The sequence below is a fragment of the Mustela nigripes genome, chromosome 9 (genome assembly GCF_022355385.1).
Source record: "Mustela nigripes isolate SB6536 chromosome 9, MUSNIG.SB6536, whole genome shotgun sequence".
Taxonomy (NCBI): Eukaryota; Metazoa; Chordata; class Mammalia; order Carnivora; family Mustelidae; genus Mustela; species Mustela nigripes.
In genome coordinates this window covers 23,058,172-23,083,141 of record NC_081565.1, presented here as the reverse complement: position 1 = coordinate 23,083,141, position 24,970 = coordinate 23,058,172, and the positions used below count along the sequence as shown (strand labels likewise).

General features: G+C 48.7%; 1 protein-coding gene across 9 annotated transcripts in view; it reads right to left on the bottom strand.

Moving 5' to 3' along the window:
- Nucleotides 1-24,970, bottom strand: part of PTPN3 (protein tyrosine phosphatase non-receptor type 3) — a 111,773-nt gene that overhangs the window by 72,385 nt on the left and 14,418 nt on the right. For 6 of the 9 annotated variants that reach the window (XM_059411105.1, XM_059411102.1, XM_059411103.1 and 3 more), the window contains 3 exons: nucleotides 6,645-6,799; nucleotides 1,398-1,532; nucleotides 1,279-1,321 (listed from right to left, as the gene is read on the bottom strand). In XM_059411105.1, the coding sequence (XP_059267088.1) occupies nucleotides 1,279-1,321; nucleotides 1,398-1,532; nucleotides 6,645-6,782 (316 nt within the window). In that variant the 5' untranslated portion in view covers nucleotides 6,783-6,799. Of the gene's footprint in view, nucleotides 1-1,278; nucleotides 1,322-1,397; nucleotides 1,533-6,644; nucleotides 6,800-24,970 lie in introns of those variants that run through there. The other 3 variants (XM_059411107.1, XM_059411108.1, XM_059411109.1) reach the window with 3 other exon arrangements.

Here is a 24,970-nt window from a genome sequence, read left to right as displayed (position 1 = left end):
GACGGCAAATGAGATTTGGACCAGATTCCCAAAGCCCAGTTCAGTGCGCTGCCAAAATCTGAGCTCTGGACACATCTCCTGAGTGTGGGAGTTAGTGAGAGAATGAATAACAACACCTCTTCATGTGCCTACGGACTCAACGCTCTGAGAATTCAAATGGGGGCCAGTAGTTATCTGCACAGTGGTTCAGCGGCTCCCCACGGGGAGGGAGTTCTGAAAGCTGAGGGAGGTAAGGGCTTGGAGGCCCAGGCCCCAGGTGAGAGCATCAGTGGGATCACGGCCATGGTTCCTGTCTCTACTCCTTCCCACTGGGGTGCTGGGGCGGGTGTGGGGAGGTGGCACATGTGTGTGTCCGCTTGCATGAGATCTACCTGCCGCTTACCCTTCACCGGTCACCTCCCGTGGACGGGGTGCACGGTGAGGGATGCAGAGAAAATGTGGCAAGCACCATTCCCCGAAGGAGCCTACAGTTACCATGGAAGACTAAGGCAGGCAACTAAGAGATGAAGGAGTTACGACAAACGTAAGGGAGGGTGGGGGGAGGCATGGCTTCTAATAGCAGAGGCAAGAGTCTGAGTGGCTTAGAAGAACAGCAAGATTTGGATATAAGGAAGAGGGAAAAGCATTCCAAACAAAAGGAACAGACTGAGAGAAGGCACAGAGGAACGTTGCAGCCTTTCAGGTCAGTCAGGTTTGTCTGGGGCAGAAGGTGCATAAAGGGGAACAGAGTGCGATGCTAGAAAACCAGGCTGGGAACAGACCGGGGGCCGGGGTGGGGGGGTGCATGGCATGCTGTGAAGCCCCTCCTAACTGGGAGTTACAGGACAGCACTGGGGCCCACTCATGGCTGGGGAGCAGTGTACTCCGTCTGTGATATTCCCTACCTAGGTCTTAGGCTCCAGGGGGAGGGAGGGTGAGCATGTGTGAGTGTGTGTGTGTGTGTGTGTGTGTGTGCGCGCGCGCGCGCGTGCGCATGCACGTGTGTCTTTCCCACACTGGCTCTCTCACTGGGCAAAGCAAGGCCATCCTCCTTCCCTTGTTAGAAGAGAGTAGGTTCCTCGGCGCCTGGCTGCCTTCTTTGACCTTTCCCGTTCCCGCTCCCAGCTGTGAGGGCTGATGTGGAAGCTGTGCTCAGGGAGAAGTGGGCTCACTCACATCGCCTGGGCCCCCGGGAATCCAGGTCCCAGATGTTACAAGCACACTGAGGCTTGGAGGAGAGAAATGGGCTGTGATACACTAACACCCCACGTTCAACCGAAATGGGAAGGTCACACTCACCTTTTAACTGCTTCCTGATGGGTTTGCTTGATTCCAGCCATCTCTGTCGGGTAAGAAAACACACGCTATAAAACCAGACCATGCAGGAGTCCGGCAAGTCTTAAAGGGATGGCACTCACAAGAGAGTCTACAGGAACGGCACTCACAAGAGAGTCTATGGAGTCATCGCCATGCTGCAAACCAAAATACTCCCTTTCCGTCACACCCAGGTGGTTGAAGGCCATATCCAGAAGAACTTGACCAGTATCTTGTTTCTAGGGAAGGAAAAAAAAAAGCGTCTAGTGGCCAAATTTTTAAAATGAATCAAGAACGGATGGTTAAACGTCTTTATTGCAGGGGCACCCGGGTGGCTCAGTCGGTTAGGCAGCCAATTCTCGTTTTTGGCTCATGTTGATCTCAGGGTCCTGGGACTGAGCCCCGCGTCAGGCTCCACACTCAGTGGGAAGTCTGCTTGGGGATTCTCTGCCTCTCCCCCTGCTCACCCACACATGCGCATGCTCTCTCTAATAAGTAAGTAAATCTTTATTTTTTTAAAAAAGATTTTATTTATTTATTTGGCAGAGAGAGATCACAGGCAGGCAGAGAGAGGGGGGTAAGTAGGCTCCCTGCTGAGCAGAGAGCTCCATGTGGAGCTCGATCCCAGGACCCTCGGATCATGATCTGAGCTGAAGGCAGAGGCTTAACCCACTGAGCCACCCAGGTGCCCAGTAAATAAATCTTTAAAAAGAAGTCTTCATTGTGGGCAAAAAAGGAGTTAAAGCGTTTAGAGATTTTATGTACACTCTGACCTCACGGTAAAAAATGCTTTAATAGACGTCATGTCAACATGACATGTTGTCACATGGTACATATGGGAAGTAGGGTGAAGAAAAACCATATACATAGGACTTAAGATGGCAGAGATTCATTTTCTAAGACTTCTTGCTTCCCCTTAGCTGGAATTCCCAAGTGATATCTGAATTGGAAAATGGAGACACCACCATGAGAGTAAACTCTCCGTGACCTACCCACAGATTATCCACAGCAAAATGCTAATCCCACGTCAGTTTCTTGGCTCCTTGGGAGCCACGGAAGTGTGTACAGGGAACAAACTCTAACGGTGTGAAGGAAGATGGCTAAGAACACGAAAATGCCATCCTAACCACCCTCAAAGTGACTGGGTATGTGACACCCAGGGGGATTAGCTGTCTCTCTGCTCCCCGCCACCTGGAGTGAGAAGCCAGTGGAGACATTCAACCACACTTCACATCCAGAGCTTTACGGAGCAGGCACAGTGCTGGGCATGGGGACAGAACCACAGGACGTGGCCCAGAGAGTCCAGGCATGGAAACAGTGGCCAGAATGTGGTGTGTCAAATGCTGGGACACTCAAGGCATGATAAGCGCACAGAGGACAACACAGGTGGTAATTCAACCTGGGGACAAGCGGAAGCAGCTCCAGACCTGGTCTGGGAGGGCGTCAGGGCTGAGTGTCACCGCTCCCCTCCAGGAGAAATTAAGAAAAGGCATTTTAAGCAGATGGCCTGGCACAAAGACACAAAGGAGAGAGACAGCACGGTGCCTCCTGGAACTCGCAAACTCTCCTTTATCAGGCTGACTTCTCAGGCATCCTTTGAAGCAAACCATTTGACTTAAGGACAATAAGACTCAGAAATAGACTATACAGAACAAGCAAAAGACAGCTCCTTTTTTGAGTGCTTGAGAGCAGATAAGTACCTGGAAATAGGCCACACGGACGAATTAGGGAGCTGTCAGGCCTCCTCCTGCAGCCTCCTCTTTGGTGGGATCTCGTGTTATTTGGTCCTAAGTGTGGGAACAGGAAACACGCCCATTTCCTGAACACAACCCCCTGCCCACCCTAGGGCCCTGCACCTGCTACTTCCTCTACCCAGGACAGCTTCCTTCTCAGGGGAACCTTACAGTGTGGAGAAGATGGCTCGGTCCGCATATTCCAAGTCGGGAGATACTCTCCTGGTGCATCAAAGAACAACCGGTTCTCCTTATTAAAATTTCTACAGGATTTGATACTTAAAAGGTAAATGACTATTGAACATCCACACCAAGCCAGATCCGATATGATGTGCACTTTTACATACGCTCCCTAATCCCTGTGGCAACTTGTGAGGTCCTCACCAGCATCCCTTTGGCCGCCAGCAAGCAGAGGTCCTGGGAGTTCGACGCAACACGCTGTCAGCTGTGATGGATAGTCTGCCTGCCCCCTTGCCTGACTCCGGGCCGCTGGCTGCCACAGCCTGCACGTCCCCAGTGTGCTGCGTCTCCCCCATAGGGTGTTATTTGCCCATTCTAGTATATTCTGCTCAACTTTCCCAGTTCCCAAAAGGAACTGAAATATAGTAAAGGACACAGCCTCTCAGCCCAGTTCCCACCTGACGGGAAGTCAACGGGAGGTCATCTCGGCTGCACCAGGTCACGGTCCCCAACCGGCTTGCTCCCTGGGCCAAGCTAAGAAGAGCTGATGTCCAGGCCAGCTTCCTGATGAGGCCCGCTCCAGCCCATGAGGTGGTGGTGCCAGAGACCCCTCCAAGGAGAAACTCTAAAGCGAATGGGACTTACGCTGCCACCAGACCCTCAGATTCAAGTTCAAGCGAGTCAGCTTTGACCCGACTGCAGGCGGCTTGGGGAAGCAACACATGAACAATGGCGTTCGTGACCAGGAATGACAGGCCACCTGCTGAATGCCGGGCCGTGCTCTAGGGTCATCATTCTGAGCAGGCGCTTTCCTTATCGCCGTTTACGGGGCTCATCCCTCTTCCTCACCAAGTTCTTCCCTGGGATTCTCCTCCCTCCCGGGAGAGTCTGTCCCCATCTCCTGGAGCGCCTGATCCTGCTCTCTCAGACCTTTTCATAGGGAACCATGTTCGGACCTTCTGTGGCCTCGCTTCTCAGGAGATGTCCCCCAGTTTTGTCGGTTAAAATACCACCTCCACCCTAGTAAGCCCCCCGCCTATATCCCGGCCCCGGCCCCAGCCCCGACCCTTCCTTGAACCTCCTCATCTGTACAGCGATCCCCGACTCTATGTGGATGAGTACCAGGCACCTCAGACTCAGGGTGTCCCCGACAAAACCCCAGACCTGCCCTGCTTCCAGCCCTTCCCATCTCCATCCGCTGCAGCCCCATCGCGCCGGCTGCCCTGGCCAACAACCTTGAGAGCCACCGTGCGGCCTCTTTCACATCCCAGATTCCATCTATCAGCAAACCCCACAGGCTCCGCCTTCAAAAGCAGTTTCAGATTTGGTTTACTCTTAGCTCCCTTCACATACTACCACACTGTCCAACCTCCTCTTCTCCTCTGGACTATTCGAATAGTCTCTTGTCCCTGGCCCTCCACAGTCTACTACTGACAGAGCATCCAGATACTTGAGTCAGATCATAAAAGGTCTCTGCCCAGTCCTACCAAAGCTCTCTGCCTCTCTCAGAATAAAGCCAGCACTCAGTGCCCTCAGGATGACTCACAGGCTCTCCACAGTCCCTCTGATCACCTTGATACCAATGACCTCTGACGGCTCTTGCTACTGTTCCCCTTGCTCATTCTATTCCAGACGCACTAGTATCCATACTGTCCTGCAACTACACTGATTGGGAGCCTGCCTCAGGACCTTTGCACTGCTGTTTTTTACCTGGAATGTGCTTCCCCTCCAAAAAATCACATGGTTCTTTCTCTCACTTCATTTTTTTTTTAAGATTTTTATTTATTTATCTGACAGAGAGATAGAGAACACAAGTATGCAGAGCAGTAGGCAAAGGAAGAGAGAGAAGCAGGCTTCCCACTGGACAGGGAGCCCAATGTGGGGCTCAATCCCAGGACTCTGAGATCACGACCTGAGCCGAAGGCAGCCGCTTAACTGACGGAGCCACCCAGGTGCCCCTCTCTCACTTCCTTTAGATGAGATCTTCCCTGATCACTTCTGTAGGAATGACGACCCTGCCCCTGCCCTGCTCTAACCCTCTCTACCCTCCCCAACCTACTTTATTGTTCCTCTAAGCACATACCACTTGACAACGTATATGCTTCTTTATGGTCTATTTCTTCACACTAGGATACAAGCCTTGAAAGGCCAGATCCCTTGCTATTTCGTTCACTGCTATATTCATTACACCCAGCATGAAGCCCAGCACATAGTAGGTGCTCAGCAAACATTCGCTGGGGGAAACATTCATGTTCTTGTCAGGAAGAAGATAAGCAGCAAAGGAACAGCCCCCAAATCAACAAGAGAGCCAGACACACACCGTAGTTGACAGTCTCTGGAGGAGACCCCTGCGGCCTTTTCCGAGCACCCACCATGCGGTGACTTCATGCACACCACCCTCTCCTCCTGTCTTCTCGGCCGTCACGGTCCACAGTGAGCTGGGGTCAGTGGGAGGCGAACTTAGGGGTGGGGCGGAAGACCCAGAGGCCAGTTGGTGTCACCCTTTCCAGTCCTGTGACCTTCTATTACCCCCAGTCTTCTTCTTCTGTACCCAGTCTTCTTCTCCTCTTTCCTTGCACACCGGACTCTCCAGGCTGAGGCAGATGCCGGCAGCTGACCTGGCCTGAGCAGTGACTGGGATACGGTGGGGAGGGCAGGGCAGCACGGACGGCTCCGGGTCAGGCATCTCACTGCTGGCCCAAGATGGAGGCCGCGTTTCCAGTCCTGCCTCTGTCTTGGGCTTGAGGCGGGAGACGCCGGGCTCTCCCTGAGCCCTGCGATCTATGAGCGGAACCGTCTCAACACCCTCCAGACTTGACCCATCCCCTCATACATGTCATAAGCGCCGGCCACGGGCCTCATTAAAGAACATATAACCTAGGAATTGTAACTACCATCGGTGCAGTGTGGCACGGGCTCTCAGAAAGCCTACAGCGCACCATCATGGGAGAATCAATTCGGGAAGTTGACAAAGACGTCACAGAAGAAGCAACATCAAAAGTCTCTCAGTTCAGGTCACCAAGAAGAGGGGGAAAGACTCTCTAGGTGAACAAGAACGTGAGCCGAGTTTATAGGGCTATTTCCAGCCCAGTCTCAACACAGAAGATCTGAGATCTCACGCTTTCATTTCATTTTACTTTTTTAAGATTTCATTTATTTATGAGAGAGAGAGAGAACACGAGAAGAGGGAGAAGCAGAGGGACAGGGACAAACAAACTCTGCGCTGAGTGCAGAGTCCCTCACGGGGCTCGAGCCCAGGACCTTGAGATCATGACCTGTGACCTGAGCCCAAGAGTCGGACGCTTAACCCACTGAGCCATCCGGGCGCCCCGCAACCTTTCATTTTAAAATAGTTTTCATGTCTTGGTTTATAAAACGAAGAATAATGACTTCTCAGTGGCGTGAATTCAGAAAAAAAATTGAATTTGGAGAACTTACATTAGCTTTGAAGGTCTGTACCGAGCCATCGAGAAAGCGGATGCTGCAGACGACTTCGGACCGAGTTTTCTCCTTGGGTAATTCCGAGGTGCGTATATTATTAATTCTTCCACCCAACGCACGTAACCGGGAGGTCATAACTATCGCTGAACAACCTGTAACAGAAGTTATGCCTGTCAGCTCTCCGACATGCAAATGACCTGTTACATGGGACTTCCTCACAGTCCACCCACCCCTTGTCTGCTTTAACCCTCACACACTGAAGAACTCACAGAAACGAGGACCAGAGAACACACCATGTTTCCGTTTGAGTTTCTACTTCTAAGTGTCTCTAAGCAAAATTTGTTACTCATCTGTTACCCATGAATAGAATGATATGGGTTATTTGTGTGTCTTATCTCCCTGGCCTAAATCTAATTTATATTTCCCAGGCTTTTAATTTTTTACGTTTCTTAACAAATATGTATTTGTATATTCTACTCCTTTTTTTCATTTTTTAAAGAAACTAAATATGGTATAAAAATGATCTAAAATATGAAGATGCGTATTGGTAAAAGAAGGTACATTAAGTAACTTCTATTCATTAAAAGACACCATTTAACTTCTATTCATTAAAAGACACCATTTATATGGTTATATATGGATTTATGATTGCATGGGGTCGGTGCCCCTAACCCCCATGTTGTTCAAGGGTCAACTGTTTTTTAATCACTTATTTTGTTGTTTCAAAAATCTATTACAACATTTAATAGAAATTAATGTAAAAAATATTTGTCTTCTTCTTGACTCTTACTGGAATACGTCTAAAGTTTAACCATTATTTTATTAAATAAACTTTTATCAAACTTCAAAAAAAAGGACACCATTTAAAGATAACTCATGGAGATACTTGCGATATGTGTATATAAAAGATACATAAAGGGCTCCTACGAATCAACATGAGAAAAAGCAAGTCATCTGGTAGAAAATAGGAACCACATTAGTTGTCAAAGAAATGAAAATTAAAACCACAAGGTAATAGTACCACAGGCCCCCCAGAGTGGCCACAGGGAAACCTGACAAAACCAAGTGTTGGCCACAATGTGCAGCAACTGGAACTTTCAGGCACTGCTGGTACGAATAAAACCTAGTACAACTGTTTTGGAAAACTATTTGGCAATATTTACTAGAAATGAACAAAAGTATACTCTGTGACATAATTCCACTCTTAGGCATATTCCCAAGAGAAGCGTGTAGACTCATCCACTAAAAGACCTAGAGAGAATTTTTTATAACAGCTCCAAACTGGAAAACACTCCAGCGCCCATCAGTGGAATGGGGAAATTACGGTAGAGTCCCACCACACTGACCATATGGCAAAGGAAATAAATGAACCACCATTAGGCAAAACACGAACGAAGTCCTTCTAACGTTGTGTTCAGCAAAAGCAGCCGGACACAACGGGTGACCAACAGCACAAACCCGTTTACGTAAAGTTCAGAAACAGGCAAAACGGATCAGTGTTAATAGAGGACAGAAGCGTGGTTACTGCTAGGTGAAGTGATGGGTGTGTGTGTGTGTGTGTGAGAGAGAGAGAGAGAGAGAGAGAGACAGAGACAGAGACAGGAGTCTTCTGGAATGCTTATAACACTCCATCTATTGATCTGGGTAATGCTGATACCAGTGTATTTACTTGGTGAAGCTTCGTCAAGCTCTGTACTTAACTTGTGTACTTCTCTCTGTTTTTCAATATCAAGTTCACTTAAAATAACACGTGTATGAAGAGGGGGTTGGTTTAAAATCTGACCACGGTGTGTTCAGGGAGCAGTGAGGAAAGAGGTTTTCCTAGAGACCGTACTGTGGAACAGTAGACCAAAAGAGAGCAAATGTGCAGGCGAGCCCAGGGTCGCGGCGTGCAGGCAGAAAAGCTCAAGGTCTGTGCCAGCTCCTCAGCCTCGGGAACGGACAAGGTGTAAATCTGATGAGGCTGATGAGGCTGGATGGAAGAACAGATAAAGACGAACGAATCAAGTGCGATTTAATGTTCTTTTTTATTAACTCTCTGTAAACTTTCTGTGATGCGCTGGGCCTTTGCACATGCTATTCCTTCTGCCCAGGAAGTTCTTTCTGCTCCTATTCAGGACTCAGGACCGAGCACAGGCGTCACTGCCTCAACAAAGGACACCTTCCCTGGTGTCCTTAACTTATAAGCGGTCCTGTACAATGCTCGTTGTAATTCCACAGTTACAGCTGATGACGTAGCTAATATCGGCTCCTGCGACAAGCTAAGCTTCACAGGGCTAGGAACCACATCTGGTTTTGCTCACTGCATCTCCCAACACCCAGCTCTGGGTTCCAGGATTCCAGCGGGGCTGAGTGAGGCCCCGTGGTCTGCACAGGACGGAGCCTCTGACCCAGGGTCCACGCGTAGAGGAACAAGTCCCAGATAACTGGAAAAGCAGCACCCCATGTCAGACGGGGCCAGAGATCCAGATTTGGGAATGGGCAGCAAGGAAGGGGTGAGGACAGAGCCGACTGGAGCTTGAGAAACAAGCCTCAGGGAACCAGACAGGCCCAGCCCAGCCTTAGGAAGCTCAACCACAAAGGAGGGGGAGGCTCCTGGACGCAAGGGTGCACTTGGCCCCTCATCCTCCCGAGGGAGCTCCAGACACACCTCTAGCCTCCCACAGTCAGGGGCAGGGAAATCTCAAATATGAAGAGACCAGCAGCAGCGGAAGAAAATTCAGTTCCGTCCCTTCCACAACCTCACCGCCTCCACCTTGCCCTTTCCAACCAAAATGTCATCAGAGGCAGAGATGCGTTTTCTGAGGAATGCCAAAAGTTATCAAAAGACAACAAACGTGTTCCTTAGTACTTAAACCACATTGCGTTTAAAATGTCAGACTTACTGTTTAATCTTTGTCTAAGAATTTCAGGTGGGTCATAATTTTTTTTTTAAGATACGACAGAATCACTCTGTGTGGCTCTTAGTGGGAGGTGCGGGCCTGTCCTAGCCACACCCGTAGATGGTGAGTCAGCGTCCTGGGGTGCGGCACAGAACGACTTTCCCTTCGGGAAGCCGGCAAAGGAAGGGCCAGGTTGTCAGTGGCCGGAGGATGGGTTCTCGGGGAACCTCAGGATGTGCTCTGCATGTCACACTCAGAATATAGGTCCCACGGAACCCAACCCACTGAGGCCGCACCCCTGGAATAGGGCTGTCCCTCAGAACTGCCAAAACTAAGAGCTCATCACGCCATGACTCTGGATGGAAAAAGCCAAAGCTGATTTCAGACAAGAGTTGCCGCATGAAAGGACCGTGAACTGATCTGCACGCGGCCCCTTGCCGGAGCAGCTCTGCGCAGCTGGCCCAAGCGTGGGTAGCGGTGGGACTTATTAACTTGACCGTGATGAATGGAGCCTCCCAGCACCAACGTGCAGCCAGCTGACAAAGAGACCTGTTTTCCTCCGCACATACATCTCTGCTATATACAAGGGTTTGAAACCTAAGGACAATGTCATCAGGAGGAATTTCATGAAAGTTGTGGAACTGTTCTTCCCACGGTGGCTCCTGAAGCAAGCCTTGATAAGAGCAAGCCTCACCCTGAATGACCATGTCATTGAACCATGTGTTTTCTTATTGTCTTGAAATTCTATCTTAAACAATCGGGTCAGGACAATGGATGCGGAGTGACTGTCCCATTTCCTGAGCCCCAGACAGTGGGGAACTTGGGCTTTCGAGGGCTTCCTTTATAAGCCTCTTCATTTAAACAAAGCCACAACCCAAGCAGGAACACCCCAGCCTCCCCAACCACAAGTGATTACAGCTGCAGCGGACGCGTTTCATAACATGGAAGCCAAGCTTGTTCTTCCTTTTCAAAACCAAAATCAATCAGCTAATGACTCCACTATCTACTCTGCACAACAGAGGTTCGACTACAACTGTAGTTCTTACCAGCCTGTCCTTGCCAGACATAAAGGCCACATTTCACTTGGTGCCCAGTAGGGGCCCAGTGCGTCCCACGACAACTAGGATTAGCACATGTGAAGTGTGTAGACAATGTGAGACACGTAGCAGGGACACAGTTAAAGGCATTTTATTAGGGGCATCTGGGTGGCTCAGTGGGTTAAAGCCTCTGCCTTTGGCTCGGGTCATGATCCCAGGGTCCTGGGATCGAGGCCCGCATCGGGCTCTCTGCTCAGCAGGGAGCCTGCTTCCTCCTCTCTCTCTGCCTGCTTCTCTGCCTACTTGTGATCTCCGTCTGTCAAATAAATAAATAGAATCTTTTTTTTAAAAAAGCATTTTATTAATAACGTTAAGCTTCTAATCCACCAGGGGTCCACTAGATTCTGGATTTTGTAGGTAATCCTGACTTCAAGTATCTTACAGATATACAAATATTGTTTCTTCAGTTTTTAATAAAGACAGCTTGTAAGGTTAAAAGGGACCATAGATGTGTGATATATCTATGAGCTGCTCTACAAACTCGGGTCCTGGGAGCAGGAGCACACTGCCTGGGGTGTGGCCATTGAGGGCACGTGGGACACCAGAGCCCTCGTGCATAGGGCTGGGTAACAAGGCTTCAACCACTATCCCTTTCCGGCTCCCCATCTGCCCTGGAGCTTGGGACAGGGGAAGAGGTGATGCTTTATTTCCCAAGAGTCTACATGCAGACCTGGGGAACTCTGTTCTTTCACAAGCGCATGAACCACAGACAGAAAGGAAGGAGAGCATTGTACTCTTCTCCATTAGACAAAGTCAAAAAGCAACTCAATTCCACTTTGGTCATTTTAAAAGAAAGGGTTAAGGTTATTTCATACCCTTTTTTCAAAAATAACAATTTAGACCTCTAACTCAAGAGCACAAGTTTCAGTTAAAAAAAAAAAAAAAAAAAGCAATCCTGATTTATCAACACCTAATAAACCCTAAAAATGAACCACAGCAGGCTCAGAACAGCAATCAACCCGAATAATCATCAGGCTGACCTAGGCCGATGCTACCACCTAGTGGCCACCAGAGGAAATAACACCACCACCCACCCTATCACCTCCTACTTCCTTCCGGGAGGGCAAACAGCACAGCCACCCTCCCTTCTTCCCATTCCAGTTCAAGTTCAAAAAAATCGCTCACGATATTAGAAGGCCTTCCTTGTATTCCAACGCTCTCCTTTTCCTCCAACTCTTCTTCCCTAGTGAACTCAGGAGAGGTTCTTTTGGGGCGTGGGGAGGATATTTATAAGCCCCAACAGATGTCTGATCAGCTAGAGAGGAACGTCCCTAGCTGGGAAAAGTCATAAACACTCATGTATAATCAGCCAGGCTAGAGAGATGACTCATCAAATACCAATATTGCTTTCTCCTCCTTTTCACTGTAAATACCGCAGCCGTTGGGCTGCATTTATGGTTTAACCAAGTCTCCGGGGGACAAACACACATCACTCACATCTTCACTGCATGCGGATAGGAGAAAGTCCGACGGCTGACTGCGTCTCATAGGATAACCTCTAGCTCTGGTCTGCTTTATGGTCAGGCTTAAGTGTTCCTTAAACCCCTCTGAGGGGCATGTTCCCTTCTAAAGATTTATAAACATCTGGACGGGGATTTGTTTCTTAAGCACTAGATTAAGATCAGCTCAAACTGTAAGAGTGTATGCTTAGTAATTAAGCTGCTAAGAAAGAAATAGTGAATAGAACGAGACTTTTTAAACCAAAGACTTAAATAAAACTTTAATGTGCTTGATTTAATCATCTGGGGAACTTGTTAAAATAGATTCTTGGGCACCACCTACAGAAATTATGGTTTGGTAAGGACGGGGAAAACTGCATTTTAAAAGTTAATTTTTTCCAACTTATAGGAAAACTACAAGAAAAAGAGAACTCCCATGCACCCTCATCGGCCTGGATTTAATTGGCATTTTGCCACATACGCTTTCTCTCCTGAGCACACACACGCACTCCTCATGCTTTTTACTGAACACTTGGAAGGTGCAGATATCATGCCCCTTTACCTCTGAATATTTTAGCATGTCTCTCAAGAACAAGGACCTTTCACACCACAGTACAATGACTGCACCGAGACAATTTAACATTGATAAAGCACTTATGTAATACACAGCCCATATTAAAGATATGCAAATTATTCTAATGATGTCTTTTATAAAGATATTCAAATTATTCTAGTGATGTCCTTTATGTATTTCCTCCTGATCCAGGATCTAAACCAGGAACTTGCCTTGCTTTAGTGGTCAGACAGAAGTTGCATTGTCAGTAAGCATCCCCTGGGGACCTAAATCCAGCAGATCTGATCATCTTGCAGTGAAAAATACTCAACCAGATCAACCCAGGGATCCTTTTGGTTTGACCATCTGTGTCCACAGCCAGGAGCCTGGTTAGGCTGGTACCCTAGGTCAGTTTTTCTACATTACAAATCACTTCCCAGAGCTAAAAGGAGTTTCTGCAGCTTAGCAGCTGTCCCCTTACTCAGTCTGGGGAAGCCCTTTGCAAGACACTGGTTGAAGTAACACAGACTTTCCAGTCTATACGTCAGTGCTGGGATTAGCACTGTTGTCAGACAGAGGAAGAAAGCAACACATAAATAATGTTAGTTCAAAATGGATTCTAGCAGTTGATATTATGTAACCAGATGTCTTGGCTTCTTTGCTCGAATTAGTTCACATCTTTCCCAGACAGTAACTCTTAACAATTCCTAACAGCCAAGTTATAGAAAAGACAGCAGTGTCTTCTGTAATGCACTTCCTCAGAAAACAGGGACAGTCCACTATTGTGGGAAGGAAGGAAAGAAACAAAGGGAAAAGAGATGCACGCATTTTGTGATTTATTAGGTTTTGCCAATGTTATTAATGAAACTCAGCCCCACCCATTAGTGATTTTAGTTCCTTTTGAAAACACCCATATACCTTAAAAAAACACTGCCATATATACTATTTTTTTTTTTTTTTTGAGAGAACATGCTTGTGTGCAAGGGGTGGAGGCAGAGAGGGAGAAGCTGAAGCAGGTATTTGGATCCAATACCCCCATCTTCACGCCCAGCATGGAGCCCAATGTGGGGCTCAATCTCAGGACCCTGAGATCGTGACTTGAGCCGAAACAAGAGCGGGACATTTAACCAACTTGAGCCACCCAGGTGTTCGTCACTTTATTAATTTTAAATTATGTGCACTTGGCAAAATTACAGCTGGTACACGAAACTTAATTTTCCTCATGGCTAATTTCCATAAATTTATCAACACTGCTTTCTGGCAATTACCTCCCCGCCCCCCTCTCCTTACTTGGCTTTTTAAATATCCAAAATACAACACTCCGTAACAATAAGAAGATAAATACACAGACTTCTTTTAAAAACTAGTTTATAATGTAAACAATCACTATGAATATCACTAAATTAGAAAACATCTATTAAGGATGGCATTTTCACATTGCTAATTCAATGTTACAGCCGGCGCACTAATTCTTCGGCATAGAGGCTCAGGACAAATTAACTTTTCAATAGCATTTTTTTTTAAAGATTTTTTTATTTACTTATCAGAGAGAGGGGGAGAGAGCGAGCACAGGCAGACAGAATGGCAGGCAGAGGCAGAGGGAGAAGCAGGCTCCCTGCTGAGCAAGAAGCCCAATGTGGGACTCGATCCCAGGACACGGAGATCATGACCTGAGCTGAAGGCAGCTGCTTAACCAATTGAGCCACCCAGGCGTAAAGCTTAAAGCCTGCTACTGAAAATAATAATCACAGCCGACAATGGAAAGTATTGGTGCACAAGACTTATTTTTAATTTTGCACATGCACATATGAGTAACACCATATTTATAAAAAACAAAATGCTTCGGGGCGCCTGGGTGGCTCAGTGAGTCAAGCCTCTGCCTTCAGCTTGGGTCATGGTTTCAGGGTCCTGGGATCAAGCTCCGTATGGCATCAGGCTCTCTGTACAGTGGGGAGCCTCCTTCCCCCTCTCCCTGCCTCTCTGCCTACTTGTGATTTCTCTCTCTCTCTCTGTCAAATAAATAAATAAATAAATTTTTAAAACGCTTCTGTGAACACATTTATGAAAGTTCTTAACTCTCACATTTCACATTATCTGCCACCACATGGGGAAAAATGCTCATCCAAGGCCCTTCAACAGCACAGCTCGATACTCAAATGATCTCGCGACTATTAATCCTCACACTCCAGAAGTACAGTCTATGGATCAAATCATTTGTTCCGTAGACCCTGTAGAAAGTCTGGAGAGTGGATCTCCCAGCCGGAGCCCCCCGGGAAGCAGAGTGTAGTAATTTGCAGGATTAGTTGTATTCAAACAGAGACCAGTAATTAGCACCCTTCCTCTCGTACAACTTCAAAATGCCAAATAGTTCTCTTAATACAGCGTCGGGGTTTATTTATAAGTTCAACACCATGACACTTGCAAAACTAACAAAATAAGAGGGTTATACTTGATACTAAGAGGATAACAAGGGAGTAGTTTTAAGCTCCCTGAAGGGCAAGATAAAGGGAGCTGCAGGCAGCTTTGGGAGAGATGTAATGCTACCAAGAGAAGCCAACCTCTTCTGTTCCACGGGGCGGGCGAAGTTTCCAGGGTAGCGCCGAGACGCTAAGGAACTCAACACGGTCTGTTCCCAAAGGATGAGAAAGCTCTTGTTAGGCGTGTGAGTCTACTCAATAAAGTCATGACAGCCTCCCTCGGCCTCTTGAAGGATCACAGAGTGGGGGGAAAACACACAAATCCTAACTGCACAGCTCTCAAGAAGCCTGGCATGCCCCCCCCCCATGCCCTCTTCCAAATGTGACTTCCCCTAGCGGTGACTATTCTTCTGGCTTTTAACACCATCTTCGTGAGATTTTCTAAAAGTATACTCTACTCCCAGCGCGGGGCTCGAACTCATGACCCTGAGATTAAGAGTGGCATGTTCTATGGAGCAAGCAAGACATGTGTCCCTTTAGGAGGTTTTTTTTTTTTAAGTGAGATTTTTTAGGGGTTTTGTTTGTTTATTTTTTAATGTTTAGGGAAGGTTATCATGGTGCAGTGTTAAAGTGCACCCCCATCCCCAACTGCCCAGGACTCAGCCCTCCCAGGGCTGTTTTCAGCACGCGTGTGGATGTGTCTGGCACCTACATAGTGTGGGCTGCGGAGAAATGAGAAGGCCGGGATGTGCTCGCCCCGCAAGGGAGCTCTGAACAGAGTCTGGTGAACTTCTCCCATGAGAATGCCACCTTGGAGAACCCAGAAACTTCAGAAGCCAGCAAGCCTGCCTCCTGGAAGAAAGATGGGGGATACACGCCAGCCCTTAAAGGGACTGACCCAAACCATACTGAGGAAAAGGACTTCTAGGACACCCCACCAGACAAGGTGTCCTTACATCCTTCCAACAGCTGGTTGAAGTCCCACACTGGACTAGGACTAGACATTCACAGACCCTTGATCTTGTTTATAATTACTTTTAGCCCTTATTACTACTCTGGCCAAGGAGTTCTGGACCATTTCTCAATATTCATTTACTGGGCACCTGCTCTGGGTCAGGCCAGGTTGGAGGGGTGAGGAGGGGAGATGAAGGTACCTGGAGTTTCAGCTTCTAAGGCAGATGAACACCCAGGACACGAGAGGAACGGGAGGAAGGCTCCCAACCTGGGTGTGGTGGGCAGTGGGACCAGCTCACCCAGGTCTCCTGGGGAATCTCGCAGGATTAAGACAGTCTACTAGGTAGAACGGCTTCCAACACCACAGTGCATTTGTAAAAGCCAGGAAGGGAAACACATTTTAAGAACTGCAAAGAAAGGGATTTTAGCAGGAGTGTCTAAGGAATAAGTGGTATCCCAGAGAAATCTCAGGGAAGGAAGATGAGGTTCAAAAATCCAAGTGGCTGTCACACAGGATATATTGGGAGGCAGTGGGAAGGTCAGTAACTTGGGCTGGAATCAGACTTGGGCTGGAACCCCAGCTCAACCACTTAGTAGCTGCGTGAACTTAGAAACCACTCACCCGTTTTCCCTACCTGTAAAAGGGGGAGACGTTCTTTGCTTTCCAAGGTTTTAAGCACTGAATATATGTGCAAATTAACTAGTACCTAGCTGGGTCCAATCAATGGTACTTATTATTGCTAACTTTAACCTGGTTTATTTAAACCCCAGGGGTTTCATGGGTAGAAGATGAAAGAAACAGATGTCCCTTCAACAGAAGGAAGAGCTTTTGAACAGTCAAGGCTGCACAAAGATGGAAGGGACGGTCAGGAGAGAGGGAGATGTCCCCACTAAAAGTGCAAGCAGAGAAGCTGGGTAAGACCTTCTCTGGTGAGAAGGTTGCAGAGGGCAGGCTGGCACTGAAGGCGGTGGGATGGGTGCACTCTGAGCTTCCAAGACCAAGGTTCTATTAGGACTTCAGTTTCAACAATGCCAAGGTTAAGCTTCTGTACATGTAAGCCCACTCAAAGCAGCACCTTAAAAATGGGATTCCTGGAGTGCCTGGGTGGCTCAGTTGGTTAAACGTCTGCTTTCAGCTCAGGTCATGGTCCCAGGACCCTGGGATTGAGTCCTGCATTAGGCTCTCTGCTCAGTGGGGAGCCTGCTTCTCCTTCTCCCTCTGCCTGCCGCTCCCCCGGCTTGGGCTCTCTCCCTCTCTCTGCCAAATAAACAAATAAAATCTTAAAAACAAAAACAAAAACAAAACTGAATTCCTTACACAGACCTCTCATGGGAAAGAATTCTAAATGGATACCTCATTCTTGAAAACAACCAGAATGACCCAACACTGAAACAGGGGATAAAAGAATATGAATGGACAAAAAGCAATACATAAAGCTCAAAACACAGACGGTAGAATGTTCTATATTGAGCTGTTTCCACCTAAAACTAAGCTACCAATCTCTTACCATTCTCCCTCTAGATAGTTCCATGAGGCCCCCAACGGACTGGAAAACAGGATGGAATAAATTTACTCTACAGGGACATGAATCAAGTTGCATAAACTTTACAAAAATACTGTGCTAGTATTTGCCCTCAGGGCACAGACACGCCCATCTGGGTGTCCGTCCCTCATATTTCCATCCTGGGCTCCAGCCCCCACCCCTTTACAGCCAAAAGTAGCAGAAGCCTTCAGCAAAGAAAACAGCTAAAGTCACTTTGAAAGGTTGGGGATGTGCTAATCGCAACTCATCCCAGCCAAGAAGTCAACCTCTCCCAACGGGACCTTCCTGCCAGCTTGGCTCCTGCCAAGGAGTCTGCAGCCAGGGGCAGCCCGGCCAGAGAAACCCAATCCTCACCACCAGCAGCCTTCGCCATAATTTTATCTCAAGGAAGCTCAGAAAAATACCCTCCAGCCGCCCCCCCCCCACCCGCCCACTTGAAAAGCATTATCTCATCTGCCCCTAAACCAGGCAAGTGACCTGGGAAGCTGCTATTCCATTCTTCAGTCTTTCCCTCACCATTTTCCAGCTCAGGGCCCTCCAAAGGCTCCTTCCAGCTTTAAAATCCTCTGCCTGAAAGATTTTAAGCCAAGGGGCCATTCCTGGGTTATATAAGGTACAGTAGCCCGGCGTCTCTAGACACCAAGATAAAATGTTATTTTTATGGAGCCTAGTCAGCCAGGGCTTAAGGACTTGGTGAGATGGAGTCGAAGATTAATGAAAGGGAACTGCCCGGTCTCTAAAAGCCCTTTACAAAGGCATGCCAAAACGCTCAAGAGAGTTAACAGGGTTTAGGAACATTTGAAGGCAAATGTATCTTGTTGCTACCCTTGTTACATTTATTTGTTTCCAGTCTTCCACGTGCTGGGAGCTGGGAATACAGAAAGACAGTTCTTTGATGTCAACAGTCACGGGGATAGGGGGAGCGTAACACCACTGTCCAGGTGGCCAGGGCCCCTGGAGGCCAGAAGGAGTAAGCCAGACCAGAGGGAGTTCCAGTCTCTGCTTGGCCACTCCTGAGATGACAGGACCTTGGTCAGAAGAACGGCGTAAGTCTGTTTGCTCACAGGTAAGAAATCCTGAGGAGCAAGGCTCTCCTGCCTGGTCCCCAGCAGACACCGGCAGCTGCTAGGAGTCCTGATGCTTCAACCACCTCATTCCTAGTCCCACCGCCGCTGCCATCCCCAGGCTTCTCGTCCTGAGGATTCGCCAAGGGTCCCACAGGGCTTCAGACTTTTCTAAACACTTCTGCCCCCATTCCTCCTGAGCCCATTCACTCTGACGGGGCCTGGCCGGCAGTCCTCCTGTTTCCACTTCACAGACTGGTAGACTCCATGCAGGAGCCATGCCCAGGTCACACAGTCAGCCTCCAAAGGGGACGATCCCGAGCTCACGCGAGGTATCACACACCTGCGCACGGAGTCCACGGGCCCACACGACGGGGAAGATGAGTTACAGGTGATTCACGGTGGCAGCGGAGGGAGAAGGCCCCATGTAAGCCCTGCAGTCTCTGTAATGTACTGACTAAAGGTATGTTCTTACCTTTTGAGATAATCTTTGTAAACACTCCTCACAGCTCACATGTTCGTAGATTTCCTCTTAAGGAGGAAATGGTCCAGAAGACTTCTTCCCCCTAAGTCTGCAACATCAGAAACCTGAGTAATGACTTGGGTATTTATTACCCTATTCCCTCTAAGATGACACATTGATTGAACAGGTGTTTCAAAAGAAAAAAAATTAAAGAAAAGGTACAAAGTACCCTCAGACCGCCAAGGGCGTGCTGATGAGAGGAGGAGTTAAAATGTGGTACGCGTCTCTCGGGTCCGAGGAAGCATAGTAGGACTTCCTTTCCTTTGTACAAAAGGTGTGGGCTGCAGTTCGAGGGCGAGAGGTCCACAGGCCCTTCCAGCTCCCGGCAGCCACTCTGGGTTAATTATTAGCAGTGGGAGAACAGGAGTAGGTCACCTCATTTCTGGAGGGCAGGCCCTCAGTATGGCCTGGGCCTCTCCAAACTCTGACCAACAGCTCTCCTTCCACGGAGCTCCCGAGAGCGACAGGCCAGTCCCAAACACAGCTCCCCTCCATTTCCCTCCCCATGCACCTGCCTCCAGGGAGCCCCGAACTCGGAGGACTCCGGATGGAGGCCCAGGTTCACTGCAGCCCTTGGACGGCAGGGCTTCTAAGGCAACTTGAGTCCAACTAGACTCCTCCCCCTTCCCCTGCACGGTGGGGCCCTAAGCCCAGGATCTCATGAGGACAGCCATGGGGCATCCGAGGTGTGCCAGGGGCCTGGGTCCCCAGGAGGATCCCGGGCAGCCGGACGGCACTGAAACCTTGCTATTCTTCGAGCGAGCTGTGGGAGGTATGCAGGCCGTGCAGGATCCAGCTCCACGGCTGTGAAGGACAAACTGGCCCCCATCGCCCACAGCCGGCTCACCTGGGAGGGGAAGAGAGGCCAGTAATGCCGAGGAGCTGCCCCGCAGGGTCGGCTCAGATGAATGCACATCAGAGAAAACAAGCAGCTGACAGAGTTGTCCTGAGCCGGCACTTTTTTTTTTTAAGTTGTCCTTGTTCCCATTATCCCACTGTCAAACATCTGACCACGGGCGGCCACGAAGGTCAGGGAAGTGGGGCCCAGTGGAGCCCTGCTTTAGGGCCAAAGCACCAAAGATATGTGGCAGCAAGGTGACAAGAAGGGACTAGACACCCACCCCCGCTCTGCAGGAAAACAGCAAAACAGATGAGCAGGTAATTGATGAGGATTTGCACACAACCGCCAGATTTACTCTTTTCCATATTTTCCACCAGACAGAACAATCTTTTTACACTTGGGAAAGATAGAATTTAAGGGCACGGGAAGGCATCTCCCATGACCCACACCGCACACCAGTCCCCTCGTTTGACATCCACGTCAAAAGAGAACCAGGCTAAAGGCGGCCAGGACCAAGCTGGAGGGGACCCGAAGCGGAGGGAAATCCGAGGGAATCAAACGGAGTGGCTCCTGGCAGTCCTGTTCCCAAACCTCCCCACCTCACGCGGCTTCCCTGCGCCTTTCTTGCGCCAAGATAAACAGAACACAGAATTTGCCATTTTAACCATTTTAAAGCATACAATTCAGGGGCATTAATTACATTCACAATGTTGTGCAACCAACCACTATTTCCAGAACTTTTCTGTCACTCCAAACAGAAACTCTGTACCCATTAAGCAATAACTCGTCATTCCTTTCCTCCCCCAATCTCTGGCAACCTCAACCTTGTCTCTGTGAATTTACCTCCTCTAGATATTTCATATACATAGAATTAGACAACACTTGTCCTCTTGTGTCTGGCTTCCGTCACTCAGCACAGTATCTTCAAGGTTCCTCCATGCTGGAGCAGGTATCAAAATCCCATTTTTTTAGGGCTGGGTGATAATATACCATCGTACAGAGACACCACATTTTGTTCAGCTGTTTGTGCGGGACACTGGGTTTCCCATGTAGCTACTATGAGCAGTGTTGCAATTACCATCTCCGTACAAGCATTTATTTGAGCTTGGTTCGGTTATTTGGGGTATATGCCTAGGAGTGGAATTGCTGGGACATGGTAATTCCAGGTCTATAGCTTCTTGACGAAACCAGACTTTTCTACAGAGGCCGCACCATTTCACATCCCCATCAGCACGGGAAGAGGGTTCTAGTCACTCTACATCTGCACCCATACTTTCTACTCCTTCTGATGACAGCCATCCCAGCATGTGGGAAGTGACAGCTCATCGTGGTTCTGATTCGCATTTCCGTGATGACTAAAGTTGAGCATCTTTTCATGTGCTTACTGGCCACGTGTAGATCTTCAGAGACATGTCTATTCAAAGTCCTCTGCCCATAGTTTTAATTGGGTTATCTTAATTTAGGTTGAGTTAAAGAAGTTCTTTATATACCCCGAATAAACCTTTACCAGACAGAGGATTTGCAAGTATTTTCTCCTAATCTGTAGGTTGTCTTTTCTTTCTTGATAATTTCCATTGATGTGCAAAAGTTTTAAATTTTGATGAAGTACAATTTATCTACTTTTCTTTTGCTCATGCTTTCTTCTATCTAAGAATCCACTATGAACCTCAAGGCCATGAAGTTATACCTCTTCTTTTAATCCCTATAAGTTTTATGACTTTGGCTCATCTGATCCATTCTGAGTTAATTTTTGTATATGGTGTGAGGTAGGGGTTGCCCTGACCCTTCTGACCAGGCTCCCTCCCCACCATAACTCCTCTGGTAGGATTAGCATTGCTGCACTACACGGTGAACTTCATGGCAGAATCTGGGTCTCTTAAAAATCACCAGTGTGGTACAGGCAGCCCAGGGCCTGGTATCATTAGGTGGTTGATAACTGCCAGATGGATGGATGGTTGAATGGATAAGCTATTGGGGCGGCGGAGGGGGGATGCTCCATCCCCATCTGCCTACCATTACTGCAAGCACCCACAGCTGGCTGAGCAACTCCTGTTTGTAACAAATAAATCTGAAAGGCTATACTTAATAAGAACTAAATATGTACTGGGGCACCTGGGTGGCTTACTTGGATGGGCATCCAATTCTCAGTTTTGGCTCAGGTCATGATCTCATGGGTTGTGGGATCAAGCCCACGTGTTGGGCTCCGTGCTCAGCGATGAGTCTGCCTCAACATCCTCTCCCTCTGCCCCTCTCCTGGCTTGTGCTTGCACACTGTGTGCTACCTTAGAAAGAACCAAGTACCTATCAACAATTTCATCTACACATTCCAATCACTTAACTTAAAATGACCAAGATTTAACTAATGCACTGAACTAATGGCACTTAATTGAGTCCTAGCCCTGGAAAACTCCTCATTTTCTTACCAATCTCCTAGCTCAAGTCCCTCATTGCACAGAAGGGGAGACCCAAAGGGCCAACAAAAGCTAGGACTTCCCAAAGTCTGGGTCTCAACTCCCAGGGCTTTTTCCCACCAGATATAGGCCTTAGGGTCTCCACTGTAGATAAGCAACAAAAAGGTATGAGGTTAGTCTGAATTGCTTCAAATGTCCGGAATGGCTGTCTGGCTCCCAAGCCTCCCAATGAAAGAAAAAAAAAAAAAAAGTGAACCCTGGGTCCTAGATCTCATTAAGCTTCAAGGCCCATCTCCTGCCCTCCTAGTGCAGCACACCTCACGGCTCTCACTCCAACCCCCTGCCTGCCCATTCCCAGGTTAAGCTCGTTCCCACCACTGGAAGCCTGCTTCCCTCAGACATCCTCCACCCATGTTCCTTCCATGTGTCTGCTTAAATTTTACCTGTCAGTGAGGTCTTCCCACCACTCTGTGTCCCTCACTCTAGATTTCTCCTTACCACTTATCACTGCTGGACGTGTTAAATATTTATTGTCCCTTCTCAATTCCCACACCCTCCCCTCCTACAAGACTGGTGGTTCCTTAAAAGTCAGGGGCTTCGTTAGTTAACAGATACCCCTCACCCCTGGAGTAGAACCTAGCACACACGAGGCACTCAACAGGAGTCTGTGGGAGGCATGAAAAGAAGGTAAAATGCTGCTAAGCGTCACAGAAGGAAAGGCAGGTACCTCCACACTCGTGGTGAGCATGACCAGACCTGCAGCCACGTAGGCCTGCAAGCTTACTTCTGGACCCACAGGCCGTCCCTGCTTAGCGGGGCAGGCAGGGCGGAGACGCCGTGTGTGATCAAACACTCCCACACGTCTCGGTCAAGCCAGAGAGGCCGGCAGCGGCTCCTCTCCTGACCTGGCCACAGGAAATGGAGTCTTGCCCCACAGGCGCTCAAGAATCGCTTGGGAGGGGTGCCTGGGTGGCTCAGTGGGTTAAGCCTCTGCCTTCGGCCTATGATTTCAGGATCCTGGGATGGAGCCCCAAATCGGGCTCTCTGCTCGGCAGGGAGCCTGCTTCCCCCCACCCCCCCCCCGCCTGCCCCTCTGCGTACTTACAATCTGTCAAATAAATAAATAAAATCTAAAAAAAAAGAAAGAAAGAAAGAAATCCTTGTGAAATGCACACAGCAATGAATGAACAAACAACTAATGTCCACAGGGCTCATGCCCGTGCTTTCGGGAGGCTTGTGTCAGTGGTAAGAGAAGATCACCCCAACAGAGCTGGGAGGTGGTCTGACGAACTCCATTCCTAAGAACCTACTGTTAGGATTCATCCAGACATGAACCGACGTCAGCGGCAGAGATTTTCCTCCCAACCACGCTTCATGTGGACAATCACAAACCCAAAAAGCTGATTTCCAACTGTAGAGGGCTAGTTAAATAAGTCACAAAATAGCCCCCGGAGCCCATGAAGACTTCACAATGATACACTGACGAGATGGGAAATGTGAGACTATTAAGCAAAAAGGGCTGGTTGTAAAATTGTATCTACAGTGAACACAACTATTTAATTATAAAGGAACTCGAGACCATGAATATAATCACCAGTTTCTCCTATCCTTTCAAACTTTCTGTATTTCCTAAATTATAGTGAGCAATAACGAGTCTGAAGAAAATCAAACTGATAGAACTTTTAAAAAAAGCGGTCAACTAATATTTCACTGGCCCCCAGGGTGTGTAACTACTTAAACCTCCATCTGGCCGCCTCCTCCTCACTCCTTTTGGCTTTCACCCCACCCTGCTTCTCCCTCTTCCTCTGGCCTGCCCCCAACTGCCCTCTCAACACCCCCCCCCACTTGTCAGCCACACCAGCAACCACTCCTCCCCCAGAAATCCCGTTCCAAGCCCGAGCCGCCCCCCCACCCCCCTCCACCCCCCCACCCTACCCACCCCCCCCCACCCTCCCCCGGCTCACAGACCCCAGGCTCGCTCCTCTACCTCCCAGCACTGGGGGCTTTGAGCAAGTTACTGAACCTCTGAGACGCCACTTCCGGCTCAGGAAAACAAGGCTAGCCCCAACTCACGGGGCCCTCTGAAGGTCCAGGGAGCTGAAGGATGCCCACCTTGCAGGGCCCCCCCACCCCACAGGGCCCTTCTGTGGGGAGGGCCAACGTGCTGTGAGTTTGCTCTAGCCCTGCCGCGTGCTGAGTCTCAGTCTGCGGCTCCTACCCAGGCTCCTGAAGCTGACGTTCTTTATGGTCTCTCTGCCTGGGTCTGGGCACCTGTCCTCTCCTGAAGGGAGAAGAAAAGGAGTTTTGCTCTCGGATCTCAGATCAACACAGTGGTTGCTTGGCTGAAATTCCCATTCCCCCCGGCAGAAGCCTCGGCTCCCACGCAGTCCGGCTCTCAGAGCTGATGACCAAATCCCCAGCAGCTGCCCCTCCCGAGGACGCATCTCTCTTCAGAAGACATTCCTGGCATTTTACTTAAGGTCTTGAGGACTCCTCAAGTCCTCGACTTCCCTTGTCCAATATTATCCCATCGCTCAGCTTTTTGCTTCTCCTGCTCTTTCAGTCCCTAGGGTTTACACATTCTTTCTTCGTGAACAT